The sequence below is a fragment of the Clarias gariepinus genome, chromosome 21 (genome assembly GCF_024256425.1).
Source record: "Clarias gariepinus isolate MV-2021 ecotype Netherlands chromosome 21, CGAR_prim_01v2, whole genome shotgun sequence".
In the NCBI taxonomy this organism is placed as follows: Eukaryota; Metazoa; Chordata; class Actinopteri; order Siluriformes; family Clariidae; genus Clarias; species Clarias gariepinus.
Window position 1 is genome coordinate 9,099,225 of NC_071120.1, and position 27,618 is coordinate 9,126,842.

General features: G+C 38.7%; 1 protein-coding gene across 1 annotated transcript; it reads left to right on the forward strand.

Moving 5' to 3' along the window:
- The first annotated feature begins 3,998 nt into the window (after positions 1 to 3,998).
- LOC128509775 (deoxynucleoside triphosphate triphosphohydrolase SAMHD1-like) lies at positions 3,999 to 26,189 on the forward strand. The gene is made up of 13 exons (XM_053481612.1): positions 3,999 to 4,008; positions 4,159 to 4,224; positions 15,075 to 15,133; positions 15,268 to 15,318; positions 15,501 to 15,677; positions 16,312 to 16,388; positions 16,494 to 16,605; positions 16,698 to 16,789; positions 17,585 to 17,685; positions 17,789 to 17,949; positions 18,813 to 18,869; positions 23,585 to 23,689; positions 25,983 to 26,189. The coding sequence occupies exons 1-13, from the start codon at positions 3,999 to 4,001 to the stop codon at positions 26,187 to 26,189; spliced, it is 1,275 nt and encodes a 424-aa protein (XP_053337587.1).
- Positions 26,190 to 27,618: the final 1,429 nt, after the last annotated feature.

Below are 27,618 nucleotides of genomic sequence, written 5' to 3' on the forward strand. Positions count from 1 at the left end.
GTGAGGAAGTGAGTTTTAACACTAGAAGCGCCGTGCCAGTGTCACCTACTTTTGACGCGATTCACCGGTCATATGACCGCCTATTGTTTTGAATGGGACACTGTCGCTGACACACAATGATCGCTAGATGGCGCTTATACTCAAAGCAAATAGTTTTGTTACAAGATTAACTTGCATTTGGACAATGCGCCATTTATTCCCGTGTTGATAATCAGCGATATATTTTTTTTCATATTCAACTAAGAAAACCTACTAAAGAGTCTGTAAGTGGACAAAGGAAGAGAAAAAAAATGGGAGAAGAAAAAAAAACAAGTCATGTTTTGCATTAAAACCGAAAACTTTTGCGTCATAACCCAAAACTTTTGTTTTTTGGGTTATATTGCAAAAGTTTAGGGTTATTACAGTGCGCAAAACATGACTTTTTTGCTGTTTTTTTCTTCTCCTTTGTCCATCTAGGGGCTTCGTACTATAACAAAAACAAAAGCTCTATTTAATTTTATAACAATTTGGGAAAATTCATTAGTTTGTTTATTCTATTTGAAGCTTCTGAACTTCTCGGATGTTTTTTTAGTGTGACAGTGCTTTAGATGGAGCAGGAGCAGCGATTTAGTTAAAAAATTAAAAGTGAACTTATTGCTAAAACAATGTAATGACTCCTCCAAAAGATATAAAGCTGTATTATCGCGTTTGAATAAATCAGATCTACCAAAGCAGATAATAAACTATGCTATGTCATAACCGAAGCAAACACCACGATTATGCCTTGATTAGGCAACGGACAATGCGCCTGTTTATGGGCACATAACAATCATTTAAGAAAAGTGAGGGAAATGTGGAAGTGATGTGTGGCCACTCAATGAGAACTAAACCAAAGATTTCGGTAACTACATGGGGTGTTAGAATTATTTTATATATAAAGGAGTTATTTCTAAGGCCGAATGCCTTATTAATTCACTATATTGGTATTTGATAAATGTGTGGATAATCTCCAAAGGTGTAGAGGCACGTGAGATTTTAAATAGAATCCATATCCCTGGTAGTGTTATCAGGAACGCGGAGATATTGCACATTTTGATAATACACTTATAAATTACAGTATTCTTTAGTTTTAAATAGATTCTGATACACTCTGTTCGAACGTCACACCACCCGTAAAAAAAAAAAAAAAAAGCTTAAAGTGTCCGCTTAACTTCAATAAGCTTGGTTTGTTTACTAACTGTAACTTACTAACAAAATGGGTAATGGTCGTTCCAAACAGTCTCTTACTCCTAATGATTGGATGTATGATTAAGGATTTGGAATTTTATTCAACCTTTTGTGTCACCTATTTGACAGGAGTAGGTTTTAGGAATTAAAATATATTTAAAATAATTTAAAACTGCATGTTTTTACACAGGGACTTTCTTTGTTAATAATATAGACCGTAATTCTGCTAAATCTCTTAAATTTTCTCTAGCAGGGACCGGACACGAACCTGCAATACAACTCATGGAAAGGATGGTATGTGATCTGGATGTTAGAAGCAATTTTATTGCCTCGCTCAGAGGAAAAATCTAATCACACGTTACCTACAATAAGTGCTAATGGTTCAAAGAAACCTGTTAAATGCCACACTATTATATGCAGAAACTGCAATGGATAAGGACACTGGGAACGTCACTGTAAAGAAACGATCTGCAAATACTGTAATAAATTCAATTCAATTCACTTTAATTCAGTTTTATTTGTATAGCGCTTTTAGCAGTTTTCATTGCCGCAAAGCAGCTTTACACAGTCAAAAGAATTATTTAAGTTTGTATGAAATGTGAATTTGTATGAATCAAAATGGTCAGTTTGTCCCTGGTGAGCAAGCCGAGGGCGACAGTGGCAAGGAAAAACTCCCTGAGATGGTAATAGGAAGAAACCTTGAGAGGAACCCATCCTCATCTGGGTGAAACAGAAAGCAGTAAATGATCTGCATTTATACAGTGTGTAGGGTGGGAGGCAGTTCAGCTATAATAGCTGATGTTAATTGATGTTAATATGGAGTCCAGACAGTTATTGAAGACCCAGGTAGACTTGTAAGAAGTTTCAGTCATGAACTATCGAACTGTCAAGTCCCCAGAGAAACAGTTGCCAACACCAGTCAAGGCCAGAACCATTTTCTAGGTAGAGAGAATTATTCCCAGACACCAGACGCATCCCAGAGAGACACACGGGGCATCCATGTGACAAGATCTTCAGCCAGAAGCGGGGCACCAGGATGGGTCAGACAGGTCCGGAGGGCAGAGGGAGTCTGGATCACTGGCAGTTCAGGAACGACATGTGTAGCTCGACAGAGAGAGAGAGAAAGAGTGAAAGGGGGAGACAGGAGGAGAGAGGAAAGAGAAAGAGGGGGGGGAAGAGATGAAGAGGAGAGATGGCAGTTAGGTATGGTCACAGTCACACAATGTATAATGTGAATGTATATTAACTGTAGAGTGCAAGCAGAGACTCCGGCAGGACTAACTATGACAGCATAACTAAAAGGGAGAGCCAGAAGGAAACACAAACATGAGGGCTTTCTGACATGTAAAGCAAACAATCACCTCACCGTCAGCAAACCTGAGTGCTCAATGAGAGTGAGGAAGACAGCATCCAAACATACCAGTTCACCATAATACTCTACGTCCATGAGTCCCCCAGATCTGCTCCTTTACCTATGGCAAATCTATTTATAAAAATGCTTGGCCAAATAAATAGGTTTTTAGCCTGGACTTAAACACTGAGACTGTGTCTGAGTCCCGAACACTATTTGGAAGACTATTCCATAATTTTGGGGCTTTGTAAGAAAAAGCTTTGCCCCCAGCTGTATTTTTCATAATACGCGGTACTGACAAGCAGCCTGCATCCTTTGATCGATAAATAACCTAATAAATCAGGACATTGGGAACGGGAGTGTAGGAAGAAAAAGAGAGATATAGAAAATGGTTTTGTTTCTTCTGCTCCGCAGGCTCACCAGATGCCTCAGACCATCCCATTACATAATATGTGCCCTGCCAGGCATATTCTTAATATGATACAGTGGCTCTTTATGCTTATGATGTCACATATGGTTTTGGAAAGATGTCACATGCTAATCTTGTCTTTAATCTTTTACAGGCTAGTTTACTCCCATCGCAATTGGCTATAGTGAAGGTCAAAGGTCATGCATCTGGTGACTCTGAAGAGGTTTTGGGTAACTGTTTAGCTGATGAAGTTGCCAAATGGGCCGCTAAATAAGCACCTTTGTCCCCACAGGTTTGTAGGGATACAGTATTCTCTCTGACGTCCCATGTCTCCGTCCCGAGTTTGTCATCTGACATTGACATAGCCTTCTTGCAAACCCATTCATCACCCGAAGATCTACATTTTTGGTCCTCCCGTAAGTGTGCACCTGGCAGCGATATGCTAATTCGGGATGAGACTGGCCGTATAGCTCTTCCAGAATCTGTCCTCCCGTTATTAGTGCGACATTTTCATGGTATTTCACATGTCGCAAAACGGGGGGTTATCCGTATGATCGAGGACAGATTCTGCATTCGCAATATCAAACAGGCTACACTTGTTCTATTAGATTTCTGTTTGATCTGTGCTCTCGCAAATAAACAAGGACAACAGGTTAAACATGATGCCTTGCCAATGCCTATTGCACCATTTCAATGTTTACAAATTGACTTTACACACATGCCACCTGTCAGAAATCTTAAATACATGCTTGTAATTGTGGACAGATTTTCTAAATGGGTAGAAGCATTTCCATGCTCAAAAGAAAATGAACAATAGTAGTTAAAATTCTGGCTAAAGAAATCATTCCTAGATATGGTATTCCAACATCTATTGACAGTGATAATGGCACGCCCTTCATCTCCAAAGTGACACAAAAATTGTGTAAATTTTTAAGCCTTGATTGGAAATTTCACATCCCCTACCATCCCCAAAGTTCTGGTGTGGTAGAAAGGATGAACAGAAAAATCAAAGATAGGTTGACCAAAGCCATGATGGATACAGGTAAGAACTGGGTTGACCTGTTACCGTCTGTGCTTTGTGAAATTAGAATGACACCCAACTCTACAACCAAACTTTCACCATTTGAGATTATAATGGGATGACCATTCCCCACCCCCTGTGTAAAAGGTAACCCCGGTGTTTCCCTTACAGGTGATCTGGACGTGATTGTCGGCGATTACACGCAAGCACTCATTGAAAAACTGAACAGTGTTCATGGTAATGTCTCTGCTTCTCTCCCTCTGCCTACAGACAAGCCTACTCATTCTTCCATCCCAGGTGATACAGTGCTGGTGAAAAGTTTGAATCCCAGGAAGGTGGGGGACGCTGCCTACAGTACACCTACAACTGTAATTGCAGTGACTCGCACAGCTGTTCTCACAGATTCACAGCCAGCCGTGTGAAGAAGGCACCGCAGACGACTCTGACTGCTTGAGATAATCGACAACTACTTCACAAAATCTCCTAGCCCGGACCGAGGGGCTAGTGGAGCGACACACGTCCTGAAGACACCTCAAAAGGGGGCTCTCGTCGCTTCTCACCTTTTTCACATACACATATAGGTTCAACTTTGTATTAGCTCTTTTTCCACATTTTATTTTATTTTGTGCCAACGCCTGATGACCTATGTACTGTTAATTTCATTTCTAATTGTGATTTTAGAAGTAATTTAATCCTGATCTTCTCTATAACTGTTCTATCTATTCTATCTATTTTCTTTATCATCCTTCTTATCATCTTTGCTGACTTTACTAATTATGAATCTCTGCTTCTTCACGTTAATATCCCTGGCTATGTTAACTAATTGACATTCACAAATTCTTTTAGAATTTAAGGGGGCAACTGTTAGAATTATTTTATATATAAAGGAGTTATTTCTACTCTCTTGCTCTCTTCCTCATAGATCTGATATTAACGTGTTAAATCTTTCCTGTTGCTATCTTCCTGTCTCCTCTTGCATCTGCTCCTTAAGGTGTGAACGCTCCCACGCACACCTTCCCATTCTCTCTTCATGTCTCTCTCCCCCTCTCTCTCTCTTTCCCCCTTTGTCTCCTTCCCCCTCTCCCCCTAACTCGAGCCAACATCTTGTGATCTGTCTCTGGACAGACACCTCTCTATCTTCCTCTCCTTTGATTCTTCAGGATCTCACCAGGACATTTACAATAGTTCATGTTCTTTGTATTAACATATGTCTATGGCACAGGCGTTTGGTCAAACATATATAAACCCCATCTTTTGCTGTTACTAAACAGAGACCTTTCTGACAGACAACGTGTGTGTGTGTGTTTGACTGAGTCTCTCCTGGCGCCAGAGAAGGTTACCGAAGCACAGCAGACAGACCGAGCAACTCGCCTCTCCTACTACGTAACTTTAGAAAAACTTTACATGGGGTGTAACATCTGCATAGTTACACTGCTGATAAACAGCTGAACAACTTCACTTTTCCATATACCTTTGAGAAAAAAAGCTGTATTTTGTTTGTCTGTTTATATTTAGAATTTTTATAACAGTACAAGAAGATAACAGATTAGGTGCGTGGTCTGTTAGGCGCATGGTCTACAATTCTCATTTTAGACAAATATAATAAAACTGTGAAGGTTTGTTCTTTTATGTGTCAGAGAGAGAGAGAGAAGAGAATAAATGCTTCCAGCGAACCGCCACCTGTGTCCCGTGTCTGATTCACACAACGTAGAGTGAAGTTTAACTGGAGTGACCAGTTACAGTTCCTCTGGACAATATAATTTATAAGCATGGTATTTATTTTCATGCTATGTTGATACACTGTTTCAAGCAAAGCCAGCCAATGCCCAAACCCCAGCCACTGGAAGCCTCCCATGGAAGGGTTGCATCAGGAAGAGCACCGGACATAAAACCTGTGCCAAGTTGTTGTGCAGATCTAATGGTCTGCTGTGGTGACCCCTTGGTGGTAGCAGGTAAAAGACCAACAACATTTTATAGTGGCATGAAAACGTATGTGGATCTTTTGGAATTTCATGATTTTCTGCATTAATTCATCATAAAATGAGGATGGGTTCCCTTTTGAGTCTGGTTTTTCTTAAGGTCTCTTCCTATTGGCATCTCATCAGTTTTTCCTTGCCACAGATGCCTTCAGCTTGTTCATCAGGAACAATCTGACAATTTGGTGCGCAGTCATGCTGAAACTGGTGTGGGATTGTTTTTTAGTGCACAAAGCGAGGTCCACAAATGCACTATGGAAGAATAGTGAATTCCCATAAACATACTCCCAGACCATGTGGAAAGCCTTTCCAGAACAGTTGAAGCTATTATAGCTGCAAAGGGTGGTCCAACTTTATATTAAACCCTATGGATTAAGAATTGGATGTTATTTAAATTCATATGCATTTGAAGGCGAGTGAATACTTTTGGCTACATGTTTTGTTATTATTTTAGGCACATTAGATAAAGATCAGATCACATTTTATGACACATTAATGAAGAAAACCATGAAATTCAAAAAGGTTTACATACTTTTTCTTGCCACTGTGTATAGGCACCTTTCTTGTCACCCTTGTCCACCATCCAATTCAAACAAGAGATAAATTAATAATAATAATAATATTAAATAAAACAATAGACAGTGTCATCACCTAAAACATTTAAAATCACATGAAGATTTAAGTGCAGCCTTACATTATGTGGGATATGCAATTTCGAATAATTGAGTCTTAACATGAGATTTGAATGTGGTTCAAGAGTCTAATATTACGGATGTATTTAATGAGCAGTGTATCTAAAGGCTCTAGAGCCCTTGGTGTCCAAACAGGTTAGGGAGTGTGAAGATTAGCCTTAATGAGGAAGAGGTGAAGAGGGGATTATAGATTTGCACTAGCTATGAGAGATAAGGGGGAGCAGTACTCAAAGGTGACCAGTGCATGTATGAGAGTTGCAGCAGTGTGTGGGTTAAGGACAGGGCGGAGACGAGAAATCTTTTGGAGCTGGAGGTAGCATGATACAGTATGCACATATTGGTAATATGGAACTCAAAGGAGAAAGTTAAGTTGTTGAATTTCATGCAAATACAACATAATTCATTCATGTTCATCTTGGAAACATGAAATTATTATGTACAAACCACATATTACATTTTAGTACATGTAACAGGTAGCCATGTTCATTTTTTTGAGTGTGTATGTGTGTTATACCGAGTATGGTTCAGTCTTACCGGGGTTAATGAAGTCCGGGAGGCCGATGATGGAGGGTGAGAAGTCCGGGGAATATGTCCAGTCAAGTATAATCCAGTCAAAGAAGTCCGTGTTTATTGCACTCAAAAAATAACTTGTTGAATGAACATAATTAAATTATGGAAAGAATTTCCACCTGATTTAAAAAAATTTTAGAGAAAAAAGTGATCCACAGCAATCTCACAATTCGACTTTTTTAACTCCGGATCCGAGCTGGCCGAGTGAGATCCTGAGGGACAACAAAGGACGCGACGTGAAGCTGCGGCCCCGAGGGAAACAAGCCGGCGTCAAGAACAGGCTGAGAGTGTGCACACCGCACACCTCTGCCTAGCATCCTGCTCGCCAACGACCAGTCACTGGAAAATAAGCTCGATGACCTCAGGGCCAGGATAAAGTTCCAGAGAGACATACGGGACTGCAATCTCCTCTGCTTCACCAAGACATGGCTGAACCCAGTGGTGCCGGACCACGCCATCCAGCCGGCCGAGTTCTTCTTGGTTCACTGCATGGACAGGACACGGGACTCGGGGAAGTCAAGGGGAGGCGGCGTGTGTTTAATGGTGAACAGCAGCTGGTGCAACAGCGCGAGCGTTGTTTCTCTCACAGGCTCCTGCACACCAAATCTGGAACTATTGTCCATCATGTGTCGTCCTTTTAATCTACCTAGGGAGTTTACATCGGTCATAATCAGTGCCGTTTATATTCCACCACAAGCGAACACGGACACTGCCTTATGCGAGCTGCATGAGGCACTCACACAGCACCAATCACAACACCGGGACAACACCGCTATTGTAGCGGGGGACTTTAACAGCGTCAACCTCAAACGCGCAGCGCCGAACTTTTATCAGCATATCACCTGCCCCACCAGGGGCGAAAGGACAGTGGATCATTGTTATACAACGGTCAAGGACGCTACAAGGCACAATCTTGCCCACCGTTTGGTAAAACCGACCACGCCGCCATCCTACTCATGCCAAAATACAAACAAAGGCTGAAACAGGAAGTTCCGGTTCAGAGGGAGGTCGCGTGCTGGACAGACCAATCGGTGGCCGCGTTACAGGACGCACTCAATGACGCAGACTGGGACATGTTCAGGAACAGCTTCGATGACGTCAGCGTGTTTACGGAAGCGGTTGTGGGATTCATCGGAAAACTAGCGGATGATACCGTGGAAAAAAAGACTATTAGAACGTTTCCCAACCAGAAGCCGTGGGTGGATAAAACCATTCGCGACGCTCTGAAATCTCGCACCGCTGCATACAACACAGGACTCGCGTCGGGGGACATGGAACCATACAAGGCTGCATCATACAGCGTCCGGAAGGCGGTAAAAGAGGCGAAGCAGCGCTACGGGAGGAAACTAGAGTCACAACTCCAACAGAGTGAATCTAGGAGCCTGTGGCAGGGATTAAGGACAATTACGGATTATAAAGCAACAACACCTTCTGCAAGCTCATTGGTGCCAATCCCAGCCTGTTCTCAGGTTCCCCAGTCCAGCGGATAAACAAAGCAAAAGAATTAGTCACTGTAGGTCTCTCTCCATGTGTTCTAGCCCCGACTTTATAAACTGTCTACTAAAATTTCTACAGACGTTGGCATGACACAACCTGTGCAACAGTTGAAGGCTTTCATTAGAGGGGGGCACTGTCATGCTCTCAGCTCACTCACGCTGTTTAAAGACCACTCTTATCCCTTGACATTTCCTTTTCTACGCTGTCATGCGACAGTACGGCTCTGCTTCACATTTTGGCTCAACTACCTTGCTGACGGATCTCACGGCTCTGTTTTAACGCCTCCATTTTCATTACTATGGCTCTGCTCTGATCCATCTCTACAGTCCACAAGCCCCACCTACTGACAAAAAAAAATTGGCCCCAAAACCTGATAACTGGTTATAATGACTGCAATAAAGCATTTGTGATAACTGCCAATGAATCTTTCACATCATGCACAGCATGCTCTTCTGGTAGAGCACAGCATTCATGATTCTATCAATCATGGCATGTTGTCCGGGTCTTTAAACTGCAAAGCAGCCCCAGATCATCACACTGCCACTACTATGTTTGACTGGTGGTATAATGTACCTTTTATGAAATTCGGCGTTATCTTTACACCAGATGTAACAGGACGCACAGTTGGTCGTTTGATGTTGTTGTTAATGTTGTTTTGGGTTCTATTATGAGCTCCTGGAAGAGTTGTGGTTGTGCGCTTGGAGTTATTATGATACATTAGCTACTCCTGGGAAGGTTCACCATTGTTCTAAGTTACCTTCATTTTTGATTTACTGGAGTCCCAAAGCCTTCGAAATTGTAACTCTTACCAGACTGATACATGTCAATTATTTATTTCTCATCTGTTATTGAACTTCTTTAGATTATGGTGTTCTTTTTAGATAAGACAGGTCGGACACGTTCTATTTAAGTGATTCCTTGATTTGACAGGTCTGGTAGTAATCAGGTCTGGGTATGGTAAGTAAAATTTAAGACAGGTTTCCAAAAGTCACAGTTTATTTATGACTTAGCAAGGGCCTTCTTCTTTGTCTTTCGGCTGTTCCCTTTCAGGGGTCGCCACAGCGAATCATCTGCCTCCATCTAACCCTATCCTCTGCATCCTCTTCTCTCACACCAACTAACTTCATGTCCTCTCTCACTGCATCCATAAATCTCCTCTTTGGTCTTTCTCTAGACCTTCTGCCTGGCAGTTCCAACCTCAGCAACCTTCTACCGATATATTCACAATCTCTCCTCTGAACATGTCCAAACCACCTCAATCTGGCCTCTCTGACTTTATCATGACTTAGCAAGGGCACAAGTATTTTTTTACATAGGGCCAGGGAGGTTTGGACAGCTTGTTTTCCCTTGATAAATGACATGTAAAAAACAGCATTTTTTATTTATTTGAGTTACCTTTATGTATTTTAGTTATGCAAACAGATACTTTAACATAAAATGTGACAATCAAGATAAACAACAAACCAAAAACAAAGAAACCTAAAAAAGAGACCAATGAATGTAAACCAAGAGAAAGAGGGGGGGAAAGACAGGAAAGAAAAAGGGGCACTAACAAATCCATTCTAATAACTCCTATGCATGCATGCATAAGTAAATAAAAAACATTTTAAATGTGTAATTGATAGAAGAGATAATAGAGACAACAACAGGAATAAATCATATGACTACTACTTCTACTAATAATAATCATGATGATCTGAGATGAAGAAGATGGAAAAAAAGAGATGAACTAAGGAATTACCAAGATACATTGATTTAAAGGGTTTTACAAAGGTGGGGCATTAACCATTCAGGAATTACAGCTAATTTCACAAACACATGCACACACATTTTGGAGGCTCATAAATAATGTAATGAACTAACGATTATAAACATACGTATTGCCTTTAATACTTGTATAAAAATCTTTTCCAGTCAATGGCAGCCCATGGTTGTTCAATGCACCGTGTGCCTTCTGTGACCCTCCTCCACAAGATAACTTACAGGACCCTTCCGCTCGATCACCTTTGCACTCAACCATTTCTCCTGAGCTCCTCTGAAATTCCAGACTCGTAATAGCTCTTCATCCACGAAGGATCTTAGGCCTAGTTTTCCTTGATCATGTTGTCTCTTTTGTTCCTGCTGCTTTTCTTGAACTGACTTTGCTAGATCAGGCTTAAACAGTGAAAAACATGTTCGGATTTGACGCTTTAGAAACAGCTCTGCTGGTATTTTTCCTGTCACGGTATGAGGAGTACTATGTTACCTTATCAAGAAATTTGCCAATTTGTGCTTAAGTGAAAACACCTGCTTTCTCTGTTTTTCGCAAACACTTTTCAGGAGTAACTGTTTAAGTATCTGAACAGATCTTTCGGCAGCACTGTTGAAGGCCAGGTGGTAGGCAGGAACTTGTGTATTTTTTATTCCATTTTCTTTTAGGAAATCAGTTAACTCTGTGAACACTAGTTATGGCCCGTTATTGGAGACCACCTCTTCTGTTAGCCCATAAGCTGCAAAAAAACCTCGGAGAGCCATCCAATCTTGGCCACCACAGAATGCTATGAGCAAGCGCCTTCATCCGGCAGATTCCGGGGTGCTCATAGTGCAGCTCGTCCAGTAGTCTTGATTAATATTTAAAAGGAATTATAACGTGCATTTCCCACAAAACACAACCTTGATCCTCTGACAGTTCATGTCTACGTGTAAAGTATGGCTTCAGATTTTCTTCACACATAGTGTGAAATCTTTTGTGTTGCTTGGGCTATTTCTCTTGCTGACACCTGGGAAAAGTAGAACACTCTTCCGTCTTTTCCAGTACAGTTTTTTTACCACTGTTGGCAGCCTGGACATTGCGTCTGCATTTATGTGGTCAGCTGATTTCCGATACTCAGAGTCGTAATTATAAGCCATCAGCACTAATGCCCATCACTGCATTCGTGGAGCTGCCAAAGTTGGTATTGCTGCCTTTGGTCCGAGAATGTTTATGGAACTTCCTTACCCTATAGAGGCTTAGAAGGTTTTTCATTTTATTTGAGCATAGTTTTTCTCAGTTTCAGTCAACGTGCGAGACACGAACACTATAGGGCGCTCTTCTCCATTGTCCATTACGTGCAAGATCACAGCGCCCACCCCATAGGTGAGGCAATACACAATAATTTCAGGGGTTGCTTGCCATCATAATGCACCAGCATCATGCTACCGAGCAGCAGCAGTTTCGCCTCCTTAAAAGCCATTTCACAGCTACATGGTTGCTTCTATTTAAGCAGATTATGTAAAGGCTGAAGCCTACTGGAAAGATTTAGCAAGAAACGACCTTGCAAGAAGGTCCAAAAGGATCGTAACTTAGTGACATTGCTTGGTTTCAGCCCATTTACAATTGCTGCTACCTTTTCGTCAGTAGGGTGAAGTCCCTCTTTGTCAATGCGCTGCCCCAAATGCTCAATGCTGCTTTGTATAAACTGACACTTGGAAAGTTTTACTCTGAGGCCATACCTCTCCAGCTTCGTCAACACTTCATCCAATTTCCTGATATGCACCTCCTTTGTGCTGGCAATGACAAGGATGTCATCCAGGAAACAGGTAACATAATCTAGCCCTTGAAGGATTTGATCCATGATGGCCTGGAAAATAGAAGGCACACTGGTCACTCCATAACACAGATGATGGTATTTGTGCAAGCCCCGATGAGTATTAATGGTAAGGTACTTTTCTGAGTTCTGGTCCAGTTTTAATTGCTGATAAGCATGCGCTAAGTCTAGTTTGCTAAACAATGTGCCGCCTGCTAGCTTAGCAAACAAATCCTCTGTGTTGGGTAACATATACGTTTCCTCCTCCAGGTTCTGGTTAATAGGACTTTAGTGTCACCACAGATGCGGATGGACTTATAGGCACATCTACAATTGGTGCTGCCCAGTTACTTCTGTCAATTTTGGATATTATGCCTGCCTTTTCCAGCCTATCCAGTTCCTTTTCCACTGCTTCTCGTAACGCATAAGAAACAGGTCTAGCTTCCTAAAAAAGATCGGTGTTGCCTCAAGACAGACTCTGATAGTTGCTTTAAAATCTTTAATTGCGCTTGGTTTGGCAGAAAAAAACTCTGGTGTTGTCTCAGCACGGCTTTTACTGCTGGGTCAGGGTTTACTTCCGCTTTCTTTACATTGAAAATGTAGCAATCAAAGTGAATTTTTTCTAACCAGTTCCGGCCCAGCAGGGCTGGTCTTTCCCCTTTGACAATGACTAATGGCAGTGTCATATTCTGCCTCTCATACTGCACTGGCACATTAACGGATCCCAGCAATGGAATTTTCTTACCTGAATAAGTAATTAGCTGCATGCTGGTTTTACTTAACGGTGAGACAAAAACTCCTTGTATGCCCGTTCTGTCATCAGTGACACAGCTGCTCCTGTGTCAAGCTGCATGTCCATGCACTTGCCATCCAATTTCACATTCACCACAATTCCTTTCTTTCCGTCTGAGGTTGTGCAAATTGTATATATACCAAACAACTCTGATTCCTCATCTTTTCCTTCATTACAGCTCTCTGCTTCCACATACTGTTTCTGTCTGGCTGCTCTTTTATTTCTACAGGCTCTAGCAATGTGTCCGATTTTGTTACACACATGACATTTCTTATTTTTGAACCTGCGGTCTCTAGCAGAATGTTTCCCAGCACATCTGTAACATTTATTACATTCTTCTTGTCTTGAACTTCCCAACTGGTAAAAGTTTTGCTTCATTCACAGCATTCACTGACTGGTAAATCCTTTGTTTTACCTGCAATTTCCAGCATGTTTCTTGATGCAAGCTCCATAGATGACGCAATTTCAAAGCCTGGTTAAACGTCAGATCCTTTTGACTCAGCAGGTTGCGTTGCATCGACTCTGAATTGAGTCCACTCACAAATCTTTCTCTGAGCGCATCACTCAAATACTGTCTAAATTCACAGCTCACTAATAGCTGCCTCAAAGCCACAATGTAATATGCCACGGATTCCCCTTGGTTTGGTTGCATTTCTGAAACTTAAAACGCTCTGCGATCACTAATGGTTGCGGTCTGTAATGCGCTAGCAACGCTGCTTTCAGTTCACTCGGCTTCGTAGGTGTGATTAGATTCTTTAACAGTCCATATGTCTCTGCCCCAATCACGGAGAGAAACACACTAACTTTTTTCTCACTCGCAATGTCATTTGCCAGCACCCACTGCTCTATGCACAGTACGACTCAAAATCCTCCTTTGCGTCCTTGTATTTCACACGGCCATCTTAGCTACATTGTTAGCGGCTTTCCACTCGTGCCTTGTTCCTTTTTACTTTTACGACAAGTGCAACACAGTGTTTCTCCAACACTAACAGTCTCTAAATATACTTTTAATCCTTGTTACCACTGTAATAGGAGGAGGTTGCTTTGGAAGAATGACAACAGACAGGTACTCTGCGAGCTTACTTGTTTACGTAGAACTCGCGCTTCACACAGGTCACACATGTAAATACAAGGGGCGTGGTTTTCTTCAGTAAATGTCACTCAGAACATCTATTACAAAAACAAATGTAAACTTAACCAAACAGCTCCATACCACAAATGCCAACTAAAACTGAACAAAACCAACAAAACAAATGCCCATCTTATATAACCAATCATACCTCGGTTCAGGTGAGCTCTCACCCGAGGTGCATTCTGGGAAACTGAGTCGAAAAACATAAAACTACACAAAACACACAGCGCCCTCTAAGGGCAATCCCGCACAGTAGATTAAATTATTTCATTACTATTATTTATGTAGATTTGTATTGTACTCTTATAATACTCCCCAGTTGAATGCGATGGAAAGGATGAAGTGATAGGTTTGACAATTGCATGTTTAAATGCATGTGTTTTGTTTTGATGGCTCCAAGTTTATTTAATTAAACTTATATTTTGTTAATATAACTGTTCTTAAATTAAACTGTTCTTAGAAACCACTACCCCCTTAATTTTCTTTTTACAATTCGACCACTAAGAATAACAACATTAAAATCAAAGACCTAACTAAAACAAAATAAACTAATTCAACAAAACCATACTGTATGTAGGTGAATATCATTAAGAACATATGAATAGTGAAGTGGAAACTGGAAAATGGAGCCTATACCAACTGTATCAACAAAAAAGGCCTACAGAAGAGCTCAAAAAAGGGACAAATACAAAAGAAATATCATAAATAGTGACACTATGTATCAGACATTTTTCCAAACCTTGAAATGAAAGATTAGAGTGCAAAGCTATCTTACATTTCAACCATGCCATTATGTTTACATATCTGTTTACATATATGTAAATGCATCTCTAGTTATTTTAATTAATTTGTTATAATTAATAATGTCTGTTTTTAAACAAGGTCATGGCCCATTCTCACATCTATTTGAAGAATTCCTGAAGGAGCTGTCAGAGAAAATGGTAACTCAGCAGTTTGTGTGACTTAAATTTTAAATAGGTTAAAATTTATAATTTCATTTAAACAACTGAGGTAAATGCAAGACTTTTATATAGGGATGTTTTTTTTTTTCTTGTTCTCTCCTCTTCCCTACAAGGTTTCAGAAACAGGGGAAAGTGAAATTACAAGGGCTTTAAAAAACTGGAAGGTAATGAATTTGGGCTTGTAATAAAATCAAATGTTATCCTCCATTTGAGAGTTAAGCTTGTATATTTGAAGATATCTGCTTCAAATATAAAGATATAATTGTGCATTACCATCAAACAAGATATAAGTAATGCCTATTAAGTGATTTTTATTGCTCTTGTGTTTTTTTTTTTAATGGCATAGCATGAAGAACAATCAGCCAAAATGTTTAACCTGCTGATTCAAAGTTGCATCAAGAACAAGATGAAGAGTGGATTTTATAAAGATGATGATGGTAGAAGTCTATCATTTAAAAAGAACCACTTCATGTTCATCCGTGAGCTGATTAAAGGCCGAAAACCTTCGGGCAGTTCTAAAAATGTAATAAAAATGCAAATATAGCAAACTATGCATACATGCATACATACATTACATACATATACACAAAATTCAAAATGGAACTACTAATTCAGTACAGATTTTGCAGTAAACAAAAAGAAAAAAAGACAAATTGTTCAGAAACCCTATTAGAGGATGAAAACAAATACAAATGAGCACATGGCAGTTACTTGCAACTTGACGCAGAAGTCCACATGATAACTTGGTGAAGCACATGGGTTGATGGTTAAAAAACGAGTGAGGATATAATGGAAGAAATGGAGATGGAAATAAATAATTACAATTTTGTAGAAAGTTGGTATGCGTTAGAAGGTTGTTGCTCTGGTTAAGGAGATCTTTTTTTTTTTTTTTTTTTTTTTACATTTTGGTAACATTAACACTAAGTATCTGACATTACAATTCCCCTTTGGAATTAATAAAGTACTTTATCTAGAGATCTATTTATCTTTTTAGATATAAGATTTTGAATCAGAACTGTTTTATAGAAACAAAAAACTCATTATTATCTAATAAAGCCTTAAGCAACCTTAAGCAAAAATCTATTTTTGTCATGTTTTATATCTTGTTTGTTTTTCTGTTGTTTAATTAATACTGTGTATGTTTTACCCAAATCAAGAGAAAGCCCTTTTTGTTTGAAATTGTGGCCAATAAAGATACAGGTATTAATGTTGACAAAATGGATTATTTTAGTAGGTGAGCTTGGTTTATGCACTCTTTCTGTGTAATACAATTTATTTTTAAGTAAGCGCAGTCAGTGTTACTTTTTCACAAATATTATACTGTATGTTCTATTCATAGAGATTGTCACCATCTTGGGATGAAAAGCAACTTCTCCCATGAGCGCTATATGATGTTTGCACGAGTTTGCAAAAACAGCGTGGGTGAAGAGCATATCTGCATGAGAGATAAGGTACCCTTTACATGTGGAAAACTTTTAAATGCACAAGCATGTTTAACAAATAAAGCAAAAAAACAATGATTTTTTTTCTTTATTTAATTAAGGAAGCGATCAACATGTACGAACTCTTTCATAATCGATATATACTTCACTACACCGTCTGCCATCACAGGGTAAAAGTGGCAATCGAAACAATGTGAGTTCACTTTGAGATTTGCAGAAACATCAGCTGTAGTGCTAGTCAAGCATAATTTTAGAATGTTGCTAGTGACAGCAGTAAGTATATTTTTACATGGGATGTCAAGCCTTGTGATGGAATTAGGTGTCTTGTACTTGTAATGAAATTTCTCATAAATTAAATTGTAAAACTAATTTACGTGTACAGAAGATATTTACAGATATGTACTTTAAGCACAGTATGGTGATGAGACTCACACCAAAATAAAACATTTGCAAACATTAAAAAATGTCCATGAATGACAATTCCGGCCAAGGTGGTTCAGAGGCCACTACAGTTGTTCCATGAACACTCAGCGAGTGTAACACGAGATCCTTAAAAACTGATGGATAGCTTGTTGCCAGCTTGTGGAAAAAACACATCTGTACTGGTGTGTGGGAACTGTACACACCATCATTCACCAACACCACCTCCACGTTACAGGAACAGCTGAGAGTTATGGCCACATCCCCCATACAGTTCTGACCTCACTTCAAGCAATTTCCACATGTTTGGGCCATTAAAGGAGTTTCTGGGAGGCCAGAGTTTTAGACCTGAAACAGGCAGTTCAACTGTAGCTCTGGTGTACTGAGAGAACTTTCAACCTTGATAGTGAAACGCTGGGATAAGTGCATTCGTGTAGCAGAGAATTATATAGAGAAATAAATGGAGTTTTTTCTCTTATAACAGTGTTTTGTTATTCTGCACAATCAAAAGTCCTGTTTTTTTCTGAATGCCTATGTTTTGACCATGTCTTTTCTTTTCAATTACAAGGATTATAGATGTGCTTTTGGAAGCTGAAGCCCACTTTAGGATTGGTGACAAGAAAATTTCTCAGGCAGTTATGGACCCTAAAACATACCTGAATCTCACAGGTTCATGCACAATTTTCTGAAATAATGCTTTTCTAAATTACCAGCTAAACATGAATATCATATCTACTGGAACTGGTTTGTATAGTGTTCTCTCTTTTTCTAGATGACATTCTTCATGAAATCATGCGGTCAAATGACGAAAACCTCAAAACAGCAAGAAAAATCATTAGAAGAATTGACAAACGCAAACTTTACAAGTTTGCTGGTGGCAAAATGTATAAGAATGATAAGCTGGCACATTTGGACAGTGCTGAAAAGTGGAAAGTTAGTCAGAATTTTTTTTTTTTTTTTACCAAACATTATTATAGATCGTATTACGTGACCCCCCCCCCCCCCCCACACAATAAATAAATAAATAAATAAAACATGCTGCTCTACACTCAAGCAGACAAGTGAATTAGCATTAGACGTGAAACACCTTTAAAGAGTGCTCAAATACTGTATAACGTTAACCAGCTTTGTAGACATTTAAGCAATAAATCAAATAATTTTCAGATCATATACACAAATATTGTTTGATCATAAATGAAGCTCTCGAGATACTTGGTCATTATTTAAAAATTTTATGATAATTTTTACTAAAATATATTGTAACTGAGAAGACAAGCTGAGTTAAATATCCAAAGATATGAAGAAAAAATATTAGGGAGGTCCCAGAGTCAGATGACAGATACAGTAACTGGGCTTCGGAAAACTACAATGTTTAAATGTCAGCTGCATAAAGGTGTGCAAAAACTAATAAAGTAAAACTTTTTAGATTTTGAAATAAAAACAGAATTACTTTGCAATGGTATATAAATAAGTATATGACTTTGCTCAGATCTTTCTTTGTGTGTGTGTGTGTGTGTGTGTGAGATTAGACAGCAGTAAGGAACTGGCTGCAGAGTACCCAACAAGACCCAAACAACACTGTAAGTCAAATGTTTTAGTCGTGAGCACAAAAATGTTTTCTTCTGTAGAAATTTCATCACAATAAACAAATTAAAAAGAGGATAAATTTAGAGGCAAAAAAAATAAAACAATGAATCATTATAACATTCCTTGTATATTTACTAATGTCTTTTACAAATAAACATGTCTTCCACTGTGTGTGTGTATGTGTGTGTGCACGCATGTGTGTGACTAAGGAATGGCAGCAATGGATAAATGAGAAATCTATAAATGAAGACCATTTCATTGTCAAGGTAAGTTACAAAAAATATAAAACTCATACACTCACCTAAAGGATTATTAGGAACACCATTCTAATACGGTGTTTGACCTCCTTTCGCCTTCAGAACTGCCTTAATTTTACGTGGCATTGATTCAACAAGGTGCTGAAAGCATTCTTTATAAATGTTGGCCCATATTGATAGGATAGCATTTTGCAGTTAATGGAGATTTGTGGGATGCACATCCAGCGTACAAAGCTCCCCTTCCACCACATCCCAAAGATGCTCTATCGGGTTGTGACCATTTAAGTACAGTGAACTCATTGTCATGTTCAAGAAACCAATTTCAAATGATTCGAGCTTTGTGACATGGTGCATTATCCTGCTGGAAGTAGCCATCAGAGGATGGGTACATGGTGGTCATAAAGGGATGGACATGGTCAGAAACAATGCTCAGGTAGCCCGTGGCATTTAAACGATGCCCTATTGGCACTAAGGGGCCTAAAGTGTGCCAAGAAAACATCCCCCACACCATTACACCACCACAACCAGCCTGCACAGTGGTAACAAGGCATGATGGATCCATGTTTTCACTCTGTTTACACCAAATTCTGACTCTACCATTTGAATGTCTCAACAGAAATCAAGACTCATCAGACCAGGCAACATTTTTCTAGTCTTTAAATATTCAATTTTGGTGAGATCGTGCAAATTGTAGCCTCTTTTTCCTATTTATAGTGGAGATGAGTGGTACCCGGTGGGTCAAAGTTGCTCTTCTATCAGCTTCAATCAGTCGGCCCATTCTCCTTTGAACTCTAGCATCAACAAGGCATTTTTGCCCACAGGACTGCCGCATACTGGAGGTTTTCCTTTTTTACACCATTTTTTGTAAACCCTAGAAAAAAATCCTAGTAACTGAGCAGACTGTGAAATACTTAGACCGGCCCGTCTGGCAGCAACAACCATGCCATGCTCAAAATTGCTTAAATCACCTTTTTTACTCATTCTGACCTTCAGTTTGGAGTTCAGGAGATTGTCTTAAACAGGACCACACCCCTAAATGCACTGAAGCCACTGCCATGTGATTGGTTGATTAAATAATTGCATTAATGAGAAATTAAACAGATGTTCCTAATAATCCTTTAGGTGAATGTATACTGTGTAGTTCCTTAAATTTGGGGAGCTTTTTTCTGTTTTGAGTAGTTTTTTTTTTATTTAATTTTTTATATGTGCCATGTATAAAATATTTTAATTCCATAAGGTTATTTGGAATATGGCCCCCTGGATCTTTGGGTGTAAGGCTTGCAAACCAGTAAGAATAAAAATTGTAAAATAATAATTTTTCGTTCAAGCCAATAATTATAACACTATTAACATACAGTGGAATCAGAAAGTTTCACCGTACACTTATTGCCTATAATGATCTTAGTGCCTATAAAGAGAAAACATTCTTAAAAAGAATTAAAAAAAAAGTGAAATCTCATTTTTTAAAATGTATTCAGATTATTTACTGTGGCACTCCAAATGGTGCTCAGATGTATCCTGTAGCTTTACTTATCTTATTAACTGTCTTGGGTTTAGATGTTACTACAATGTTGCCACCATGGGAGAGAATGACATAGTATATACACAGGCAGTTATGTACAGTTTATAAATTCTGACATTGTATGATTAACTATTCTGTAGCCAAAACCTCAAACTAGGAAAAAAAGGTTTCTTGTCACAGGGACAATAGCCATTCAAAACATTTCTAGTGTAATACTAATACTAATACTAGTGGGTATCCGCAGATGCTGAGGCCCCGTGTGCTATGATTACCTTCGAATGAAATGAAAATGTGAATGAATGAAATGTGCAGTCAACTTGCTGCTGCTCCTCAAATGTTTCAACATAAATATTACTACCTCAAAGTATGACATAAAAGGTGATGACATTGCCTACTGTTACACAGTGAGAGACGGGTGCACTGGCCTCCGGATACACTGATCGCCGCTACACCAGCCACCCAAACACTGGACACTGGTGGTGGGCCAAATAGAATTTCTGTTTATATATTAACCTTAACATAACATTTTTTCAGTATAAATTTCCAGTATGAATTTTGGTAACATCATGTTACCAAACACATCTTTCGATTACCAAAACATGTTCATTATTCTCTTCCCATTGACCATCAACCTAAAGATTTAAGTCCACAAATGCTTAACATCCGATCTGATGGATCTTGATCATATTAAACAATGCAAATTCAGGTGTACAACACTTACAGTACTGTGCAAGTCTTCACCCACCTCTCATTTCTTCATATTTGGCTTCCAAAGACCCAGATTTTGTTGTACATTAACATAGTCTTGAGGAATAATTCTCCAGGCTTCCTGAAGGAATTTTTGCATCTTGTTTTTGCCAAATTTTGACCTCTCTTTTTTCAGTCCAGTACCTGATCAGTTTCAGAGGAATATTTTTGTTTATTAAGCCACATACTGTACATTCAAGCATGAAAAAAATCAAAAATTCAGGTATAAACCAGTGAGAAACAGGTGCAGATGATGACAGATGTTCAGGGCTTTAGAGGGAGTCAACGAAATAGGTGTTTTCTAAAAGTGATTATGACATGCACGGGAAGACCTTCCCGTTTGGAGATGGCATGGGATTAATAATTAAGACTCAAAGGGAACAAAAGAAAACTGAAAACCAAAAATAAGCAGAGCTCTGCCGTCTATGCGAGAACGGTTGGGGCTCTGGAAACTAAAACAAAAACGAATATCCTCTCGGGGCGTTAGCCCTTACCGAGGATTTATAGAGAGAGTGTATGTGTGCTTTGCAGTACAAACATAAACACAGAGCGCATGCTAAACTGAGGCGTGTCGCGCGCGCTCTCTCTCTCTCTCTTTCACGGCGTCTTAAGGAGGCAGAGGCTTTACCTCTGACTCTCAACTTTCTGCGCACTTTTCTATCTTTTCTTTTCTATCTTTTTTTGATCACCAAAAGTGGCAGAGGCATCAGGACCCTTATATAAACAACCTATAATTTCTACCAAAGGGCTTGCACAACTAAATTAATAAAGGATCTAAATATCTAAATGTGTGAAGAAGGGATTTCAGGTTTTTTTTTTTTTAATTTTTGAAAATTCTCAAAACATGTTTTCCCTTTAATTCAATACAATATATAGTTGCAAGCAATGATAAGTGGGTCCAAGCACCCTGCACCATCGCCACCCAGGTACACTGCACAACCTGCACACTTCACTCAATATGACATAATAGGGCTGATGTTAGCTGGGGCCCTAAATATTTGTCATGTCAACTTTGTGTTTGTATTACTTTCCTTCTGTAACTTAATTATTAGGCCAAAGGTGCAGTTCTATACCAGGAAATGTGTTTTAGTTAACAGAAAGTCCATCTTGTTAAAGTTACCAACTGTTCACTGATGTAGACTTGAGTACAAAACTGTTCATGACAATTTCAGTCCTAAAACTAACAGAGCCCGACCGAAATCTCTTTATGCACCTACTGGAATATCCACACCTTTAATATTAATAGCAATGTCCTCCCTCAGACGCCTTAAAATCTGGCAATAGAATTTGCTGTTGATGGTGAGGCCTCCAGGGATGAATTCTTGATGCATAACACTACGGATAAAAAGATGATGAGCATGTACTTGGTCAAACACCTCGCTTTTTTTAGTTGTGGAGATGGGCTTTTCTACTGTGAAGACTGTTCCTTAGACTCAAGGTCATACTCATACACGCATGTTTCATCACTGGTAACAATCCTCCACATGAAGGAAATGTCATCCACACACACTGACAGTGTTCCTGGTAGACTTTGACACAATGTTCCTTCTGCTCTTGGGTTAGCAGCCTAGGGACGAACTTGGCAGTTATATGACACATGTTCAAATCACAGATGAGAACTGTTCCTGAATGACACACCGACAATGGCAGCAATGTTGTGCATTGTTTTGCCGAATGGTTTTGACATTTTGGAGCATCTCCATAAACTTGCCAAATCATGTCAAACGTCTCTGTGGCAGATTTGACCAGTTGCCCAGAATTTCACATTCGCTCTTTGTTTTAACTTGCCATCCATGATGAAATAGCGGATGTGGTGACGCACATGGTCAGAATAGCACCAGTTGCACAGCTCCTAATGTACACAGAAAGATGTCTTTGAGCACACTGACTTATGAAGGTCGGTGATCCCTGTGACTGTGTGTGCAGCCTTGTACTGCCATTTCTTAGCGTGTACATAACTAGTCTCAAAACATTTGGATACGATCTTGTATGTATCACTTCTGAAAACATGCTGCTCTTACTTTCACTAACCCTGGATGCACACATCTAATGCTGTATTCACTAGTACTGAATATGTGATCAATATCAATGTGGTAATATAAGATAATTCAAAAAATATTTAACAATACAGATATAGAATTTTCAAGGGATTTTTGACTATATGTAAGCAGTAATCATTGAATAAATTAAAACAAAAAATGCTTGAAATATTTCACTTCACCTTTTTTTGAATCTTGTGAGATTCACTTTAAAATTAAAATGTTCTGTATTTTTCTTTTTTTTAGAGAATTAAAAAAACAGTACATACACTTGAAAACTAGCTATGAAACCACTGCATGAAAGAAATATGGGTACATATAGCTTAAACACCCATAATTATGTCTGTCAAATTTTACATTTGTATTGTCTCATAATGCTAAAAACATATTGACTAATTGCTGGACTTTATTTACAGTCTGTCAAGTTAAATTATGGAAGGGATCATGAAGATCCAATCCAGTTTCTGTGGTTCTACAGAAAAAGACACCTGGGCAAAGCAGTGAAATTGTCTGAAAATGAGGTAGCTCTGTATTTTATTCATAATGCACACTTGCAACCAGATAAACATAGAATTGTGAACTTTTCCTATTATTATTTCGCACACTGGATCTGAATCTAGTAATAGTATTAGTGCCTTAGAGTTAGTATTAGTGCCTTATTAGTGACATTACAAAAGCATTTTGTATTTTTTTATTAGCAACTACTGTAGTAAATGTAGCTACTACTGAGAGCAGAGTCCCTCCTAAGTATAATCTATTGTATTGTGCAAAAGTCAAGTGCCAGCTCTCAGTTCTTTATATTAAATTATGTAGCCTAAATTAAGGAACTTGAAACAACTGTTTTATTGTGACAGTGCTGTAAAGGCTGTAAATTATAATAAAAATAATAATATATTTTTTGGGGGGGCTGGATAAAAATTCTTTAGGTAGCCTAGAGAACTACTGTATACTTAAAGAACACATATTAAAAATTCAATAAAGTCTGACTCTCTGAAAACAAATATCAAAAATCTAAATATTTGCTGCGTGCGCCGAGTATGTGTGTGTACTGTGTAAGACGAGAGGAGGGAGTCACACACACTAACAGAATCAGTGAGAGAGAGGCTACATGTGATTAGTAATTTTCTATTACTCACTAACAGAATCAGTGGAGTAATAGAAAACCAACAGACCCAACAGTCATGATTGGATGCACCTGATTCTGTGTAATTTAATCATTAATTGAAATGGGGCGTGTTCTAAATAATAGCAGTGTGGAGTTCAACTGGAGAGGAAAATTATTCTGAGGAAAACAGGTGTCAAACAGAAAAGATAGTCCTGTACATTTCCCTCTGAAAATTTGAGTAAAACAGGATCGTTTCAGACATTGTTCAGAACAACAGCGTACTTTGATTCAAAAGTTGATTAGAGATGGAAAAAAACATACAAAAAAGTCCAGAAAATGATAGGCTGCTCTGCTAAAATGATATCAAATGCTTTAAAATGGAAATTAAAATCAGAAAGATGTGGAAGAAAATGGAAAACTACCATTCGAATGGATCGAAGAATAACAAAATTGGCAAAGACTCAGCAAATGATCAGTTCCAGCATGGTCAAAGAACACCTAAAGTTACCTGTGAGTACTGTTACTATTAGAAGATGGCTGTGTGAAGTCAAGCTATCAGCAAAAAGTCCCATTGTTGGAAAAAAGACGTGCTGAAGAGGTTACAGTTCGCCGAAGAACACATTGACTGGCCTAAAGAGAAACAGCGCAATATTTTGTGGACTGATCAAAGCAAGATTGTCCTTTTTGGGTCTAGAGGCCGCCGACAGTTTGTAGGACAACCCCCAAACACTGAATTAAAGCCACAGTACACTGTGAAGACAGATGCACAAGCATCGTGATATGGGGATGCTTCTCGTACTATGGTGTTGGGCCTATTTATCACATTTCAGGGGTCATGGATCAATTTGAGTACATCAGAATACTTAAAGAGGTCATGTTGCCTTATTCTGAAAAAGAAATGCCCTTGAAATGGGTGTTTCAACAAGACAACGACCCCAGACACACCAGTAAGCAAGCAGCATCTTGGTTCCAGACAAGAAGATTGATGTTATGGAGTGGCCAGCCCAATCCTCAGACCCTAATCCATTAGAAAAGTTGTGGCCTGACAATAAAAATGCTGTTTTTGAGGCAAAACCAAGAAATGCAGAGGAATTGTGGCATTTAGTACAATTGTCACAGATGTGAAGCAGTTCTCAGTAAGCATGGTTATACAACTAAATATTAGTGCAGAGATGTACAAGAAAGATTAAACTTCAAGCATTTTTGTTTAAACTGTAAATTCATCACTTTGTGAAGATGAATGATGACACTGCTATTTTTTTTAACAGACTAATATTTGTTTTTCTCTACTTTCTGTAAACTAATAATCCATTTAGCACATTTTTCTTCATGTTGTGATTCAGAATAGGACGTGCAGGGTGTCCAATGCATTTGTGTGATTTAAATTAAAAATCAAAGTTATTTTATGGATATGGAGCTTTACTCGCTTTTTTCAACACACTGCTATTATTTTGAACACAACTGTACATGTCTTGTAAACAAAATGCAGTAGCGCAGATTTGTCTATTAAAGAAGTACAAAAATAATCAATGTTAACTTTTTTCATGCTGCAGATCAGGCAGACCAGCCTCCATCTCTAATAGATAAAGTCTTCTGTCCGACAGGACATAACTATCTGCATACATTCAGCATGCATAAGCGTGGGTTTTAGAGACAACCTGTTACAGATGCAATGTATTAATTAATTTTATTAATTTGCTATTCTTCAGGTTTCATACACCCTGCCCCGAATTTTAGCTGAAACAAAAGTGATGCTTTTCTACAAAGGTAACGGAAAACTCCCCAAAAAAACACCCATCCAAAAATTCTGGAATTGCGTGGAGAATAAAGAGCTGAGTGAGGAATCAAGTGATGAAACAAGTGAGGAATCAAGTGAGGAATCAAGTGATGAAACAAGTGAAGGATTGAGCGATTAATCAGGTCACGAATCGAGGAAGGAATCAAGTGAGAAATCAAGTGAAAATTTGAGTAATGAGGGGTTAAAATGAGTTGAAGGAAGAAGTCAAGTCTAATTCTAGTGAAAAAACATGAATTGGAAAAAAGTCAGCTTTTCAAATTGCACATCTGCATAAGCATCTTTAGTCCTAGAATCTTTTTCAAGAGTCTCAAGCAAATGACTAGTGTAATCTATGCTTGGGAAAAAAATTGTGATATTTAGCTAAAATTCAAATAGTGTGTGGTGGTGTTCTGTACGTGTAGGTTAGGTTAGGTTGATTTTTACTGTAGTAAAAACTATGTTTGATTTTACTACTTTCTACTATTTGTGACAACATTCATCATAAAAATTGTTAATCACAATAACGTAGTAACTAAATATTGTGGCTATGTATTTAGAGGTTTACAAGAAAGTAAAGAAAATGCAGGGGTTTTTTTTATCTTTGACTGTTTCAACTTTTATTTCATGTACTTTATCTGGGACATTATAGCATCTTAGAAAGTAATATTGTGTAATCATGTTTCTTAAGTAGTCATAAATACATACTATGATTTGGTTTCTTTTAATATTTAAGCATTAATAAAGTCAAATCAATTTAAGAGTTTCAAACATGTTAGTGATTTGCTGTGTAATGAAATAATTGTGTGATTAAAAAAACATATCTACATATTAGTTACTGTCATGAATGGTGGTATATTGGGCTGATGGTAATGCCGTGGGCTTGAAAGGGCAGGCATAAGCGCAGAGGGTATTTGAACAAAAGAGTCTTTATTTACAAAACATAACTAAACATAGAATAATAAAGAAACTAAACAAAGAAACAAATAACTCAAACTATAACTCAGAATCTAGAGCTAACCTTTAAGGCTCTTTAGGGTAACAAAGGCTGTAGAGCTTTACAGAGGCTTAGAGTGGGACAAAGCACACAGGGAGAACCTAAAGCAAGACAAGACAAACTAGAAACTGGGCAGACGAAAGACAAGACGAGACTGGTGACAAGACGAGACTAGCATGAGAGAGACTAATGACTTAATAGGTTAGTAGTTAGTGGGATTAGTAGCTAGTAAGGTTATTGTAGAAATGGATGAGCTAATCGGGTTAGTTACTAAATGGGTTAGTATCTATACAGGTTAGTAACTGAACCTACAAGGGGAACGAACACACAACAGGCTAAGCACACATGAGGCTAATCCATACTAGCGGCTACACCTACTAGCGACTAAAGCCACTAGCAGCCAATCCTACTGGAGGCTAAACCTACTAGCAGCTAAGCACTCAAGTGGCTAAGCATACAAGTAACTAAACAAACAAGAAGCTAGACATGCAAGGAGCTAAGCATACAATGCTAAACAAGAGGCAAACAAACCCTGGGAACACACGGAACAGTACTTGCACAGACCACAAGACAA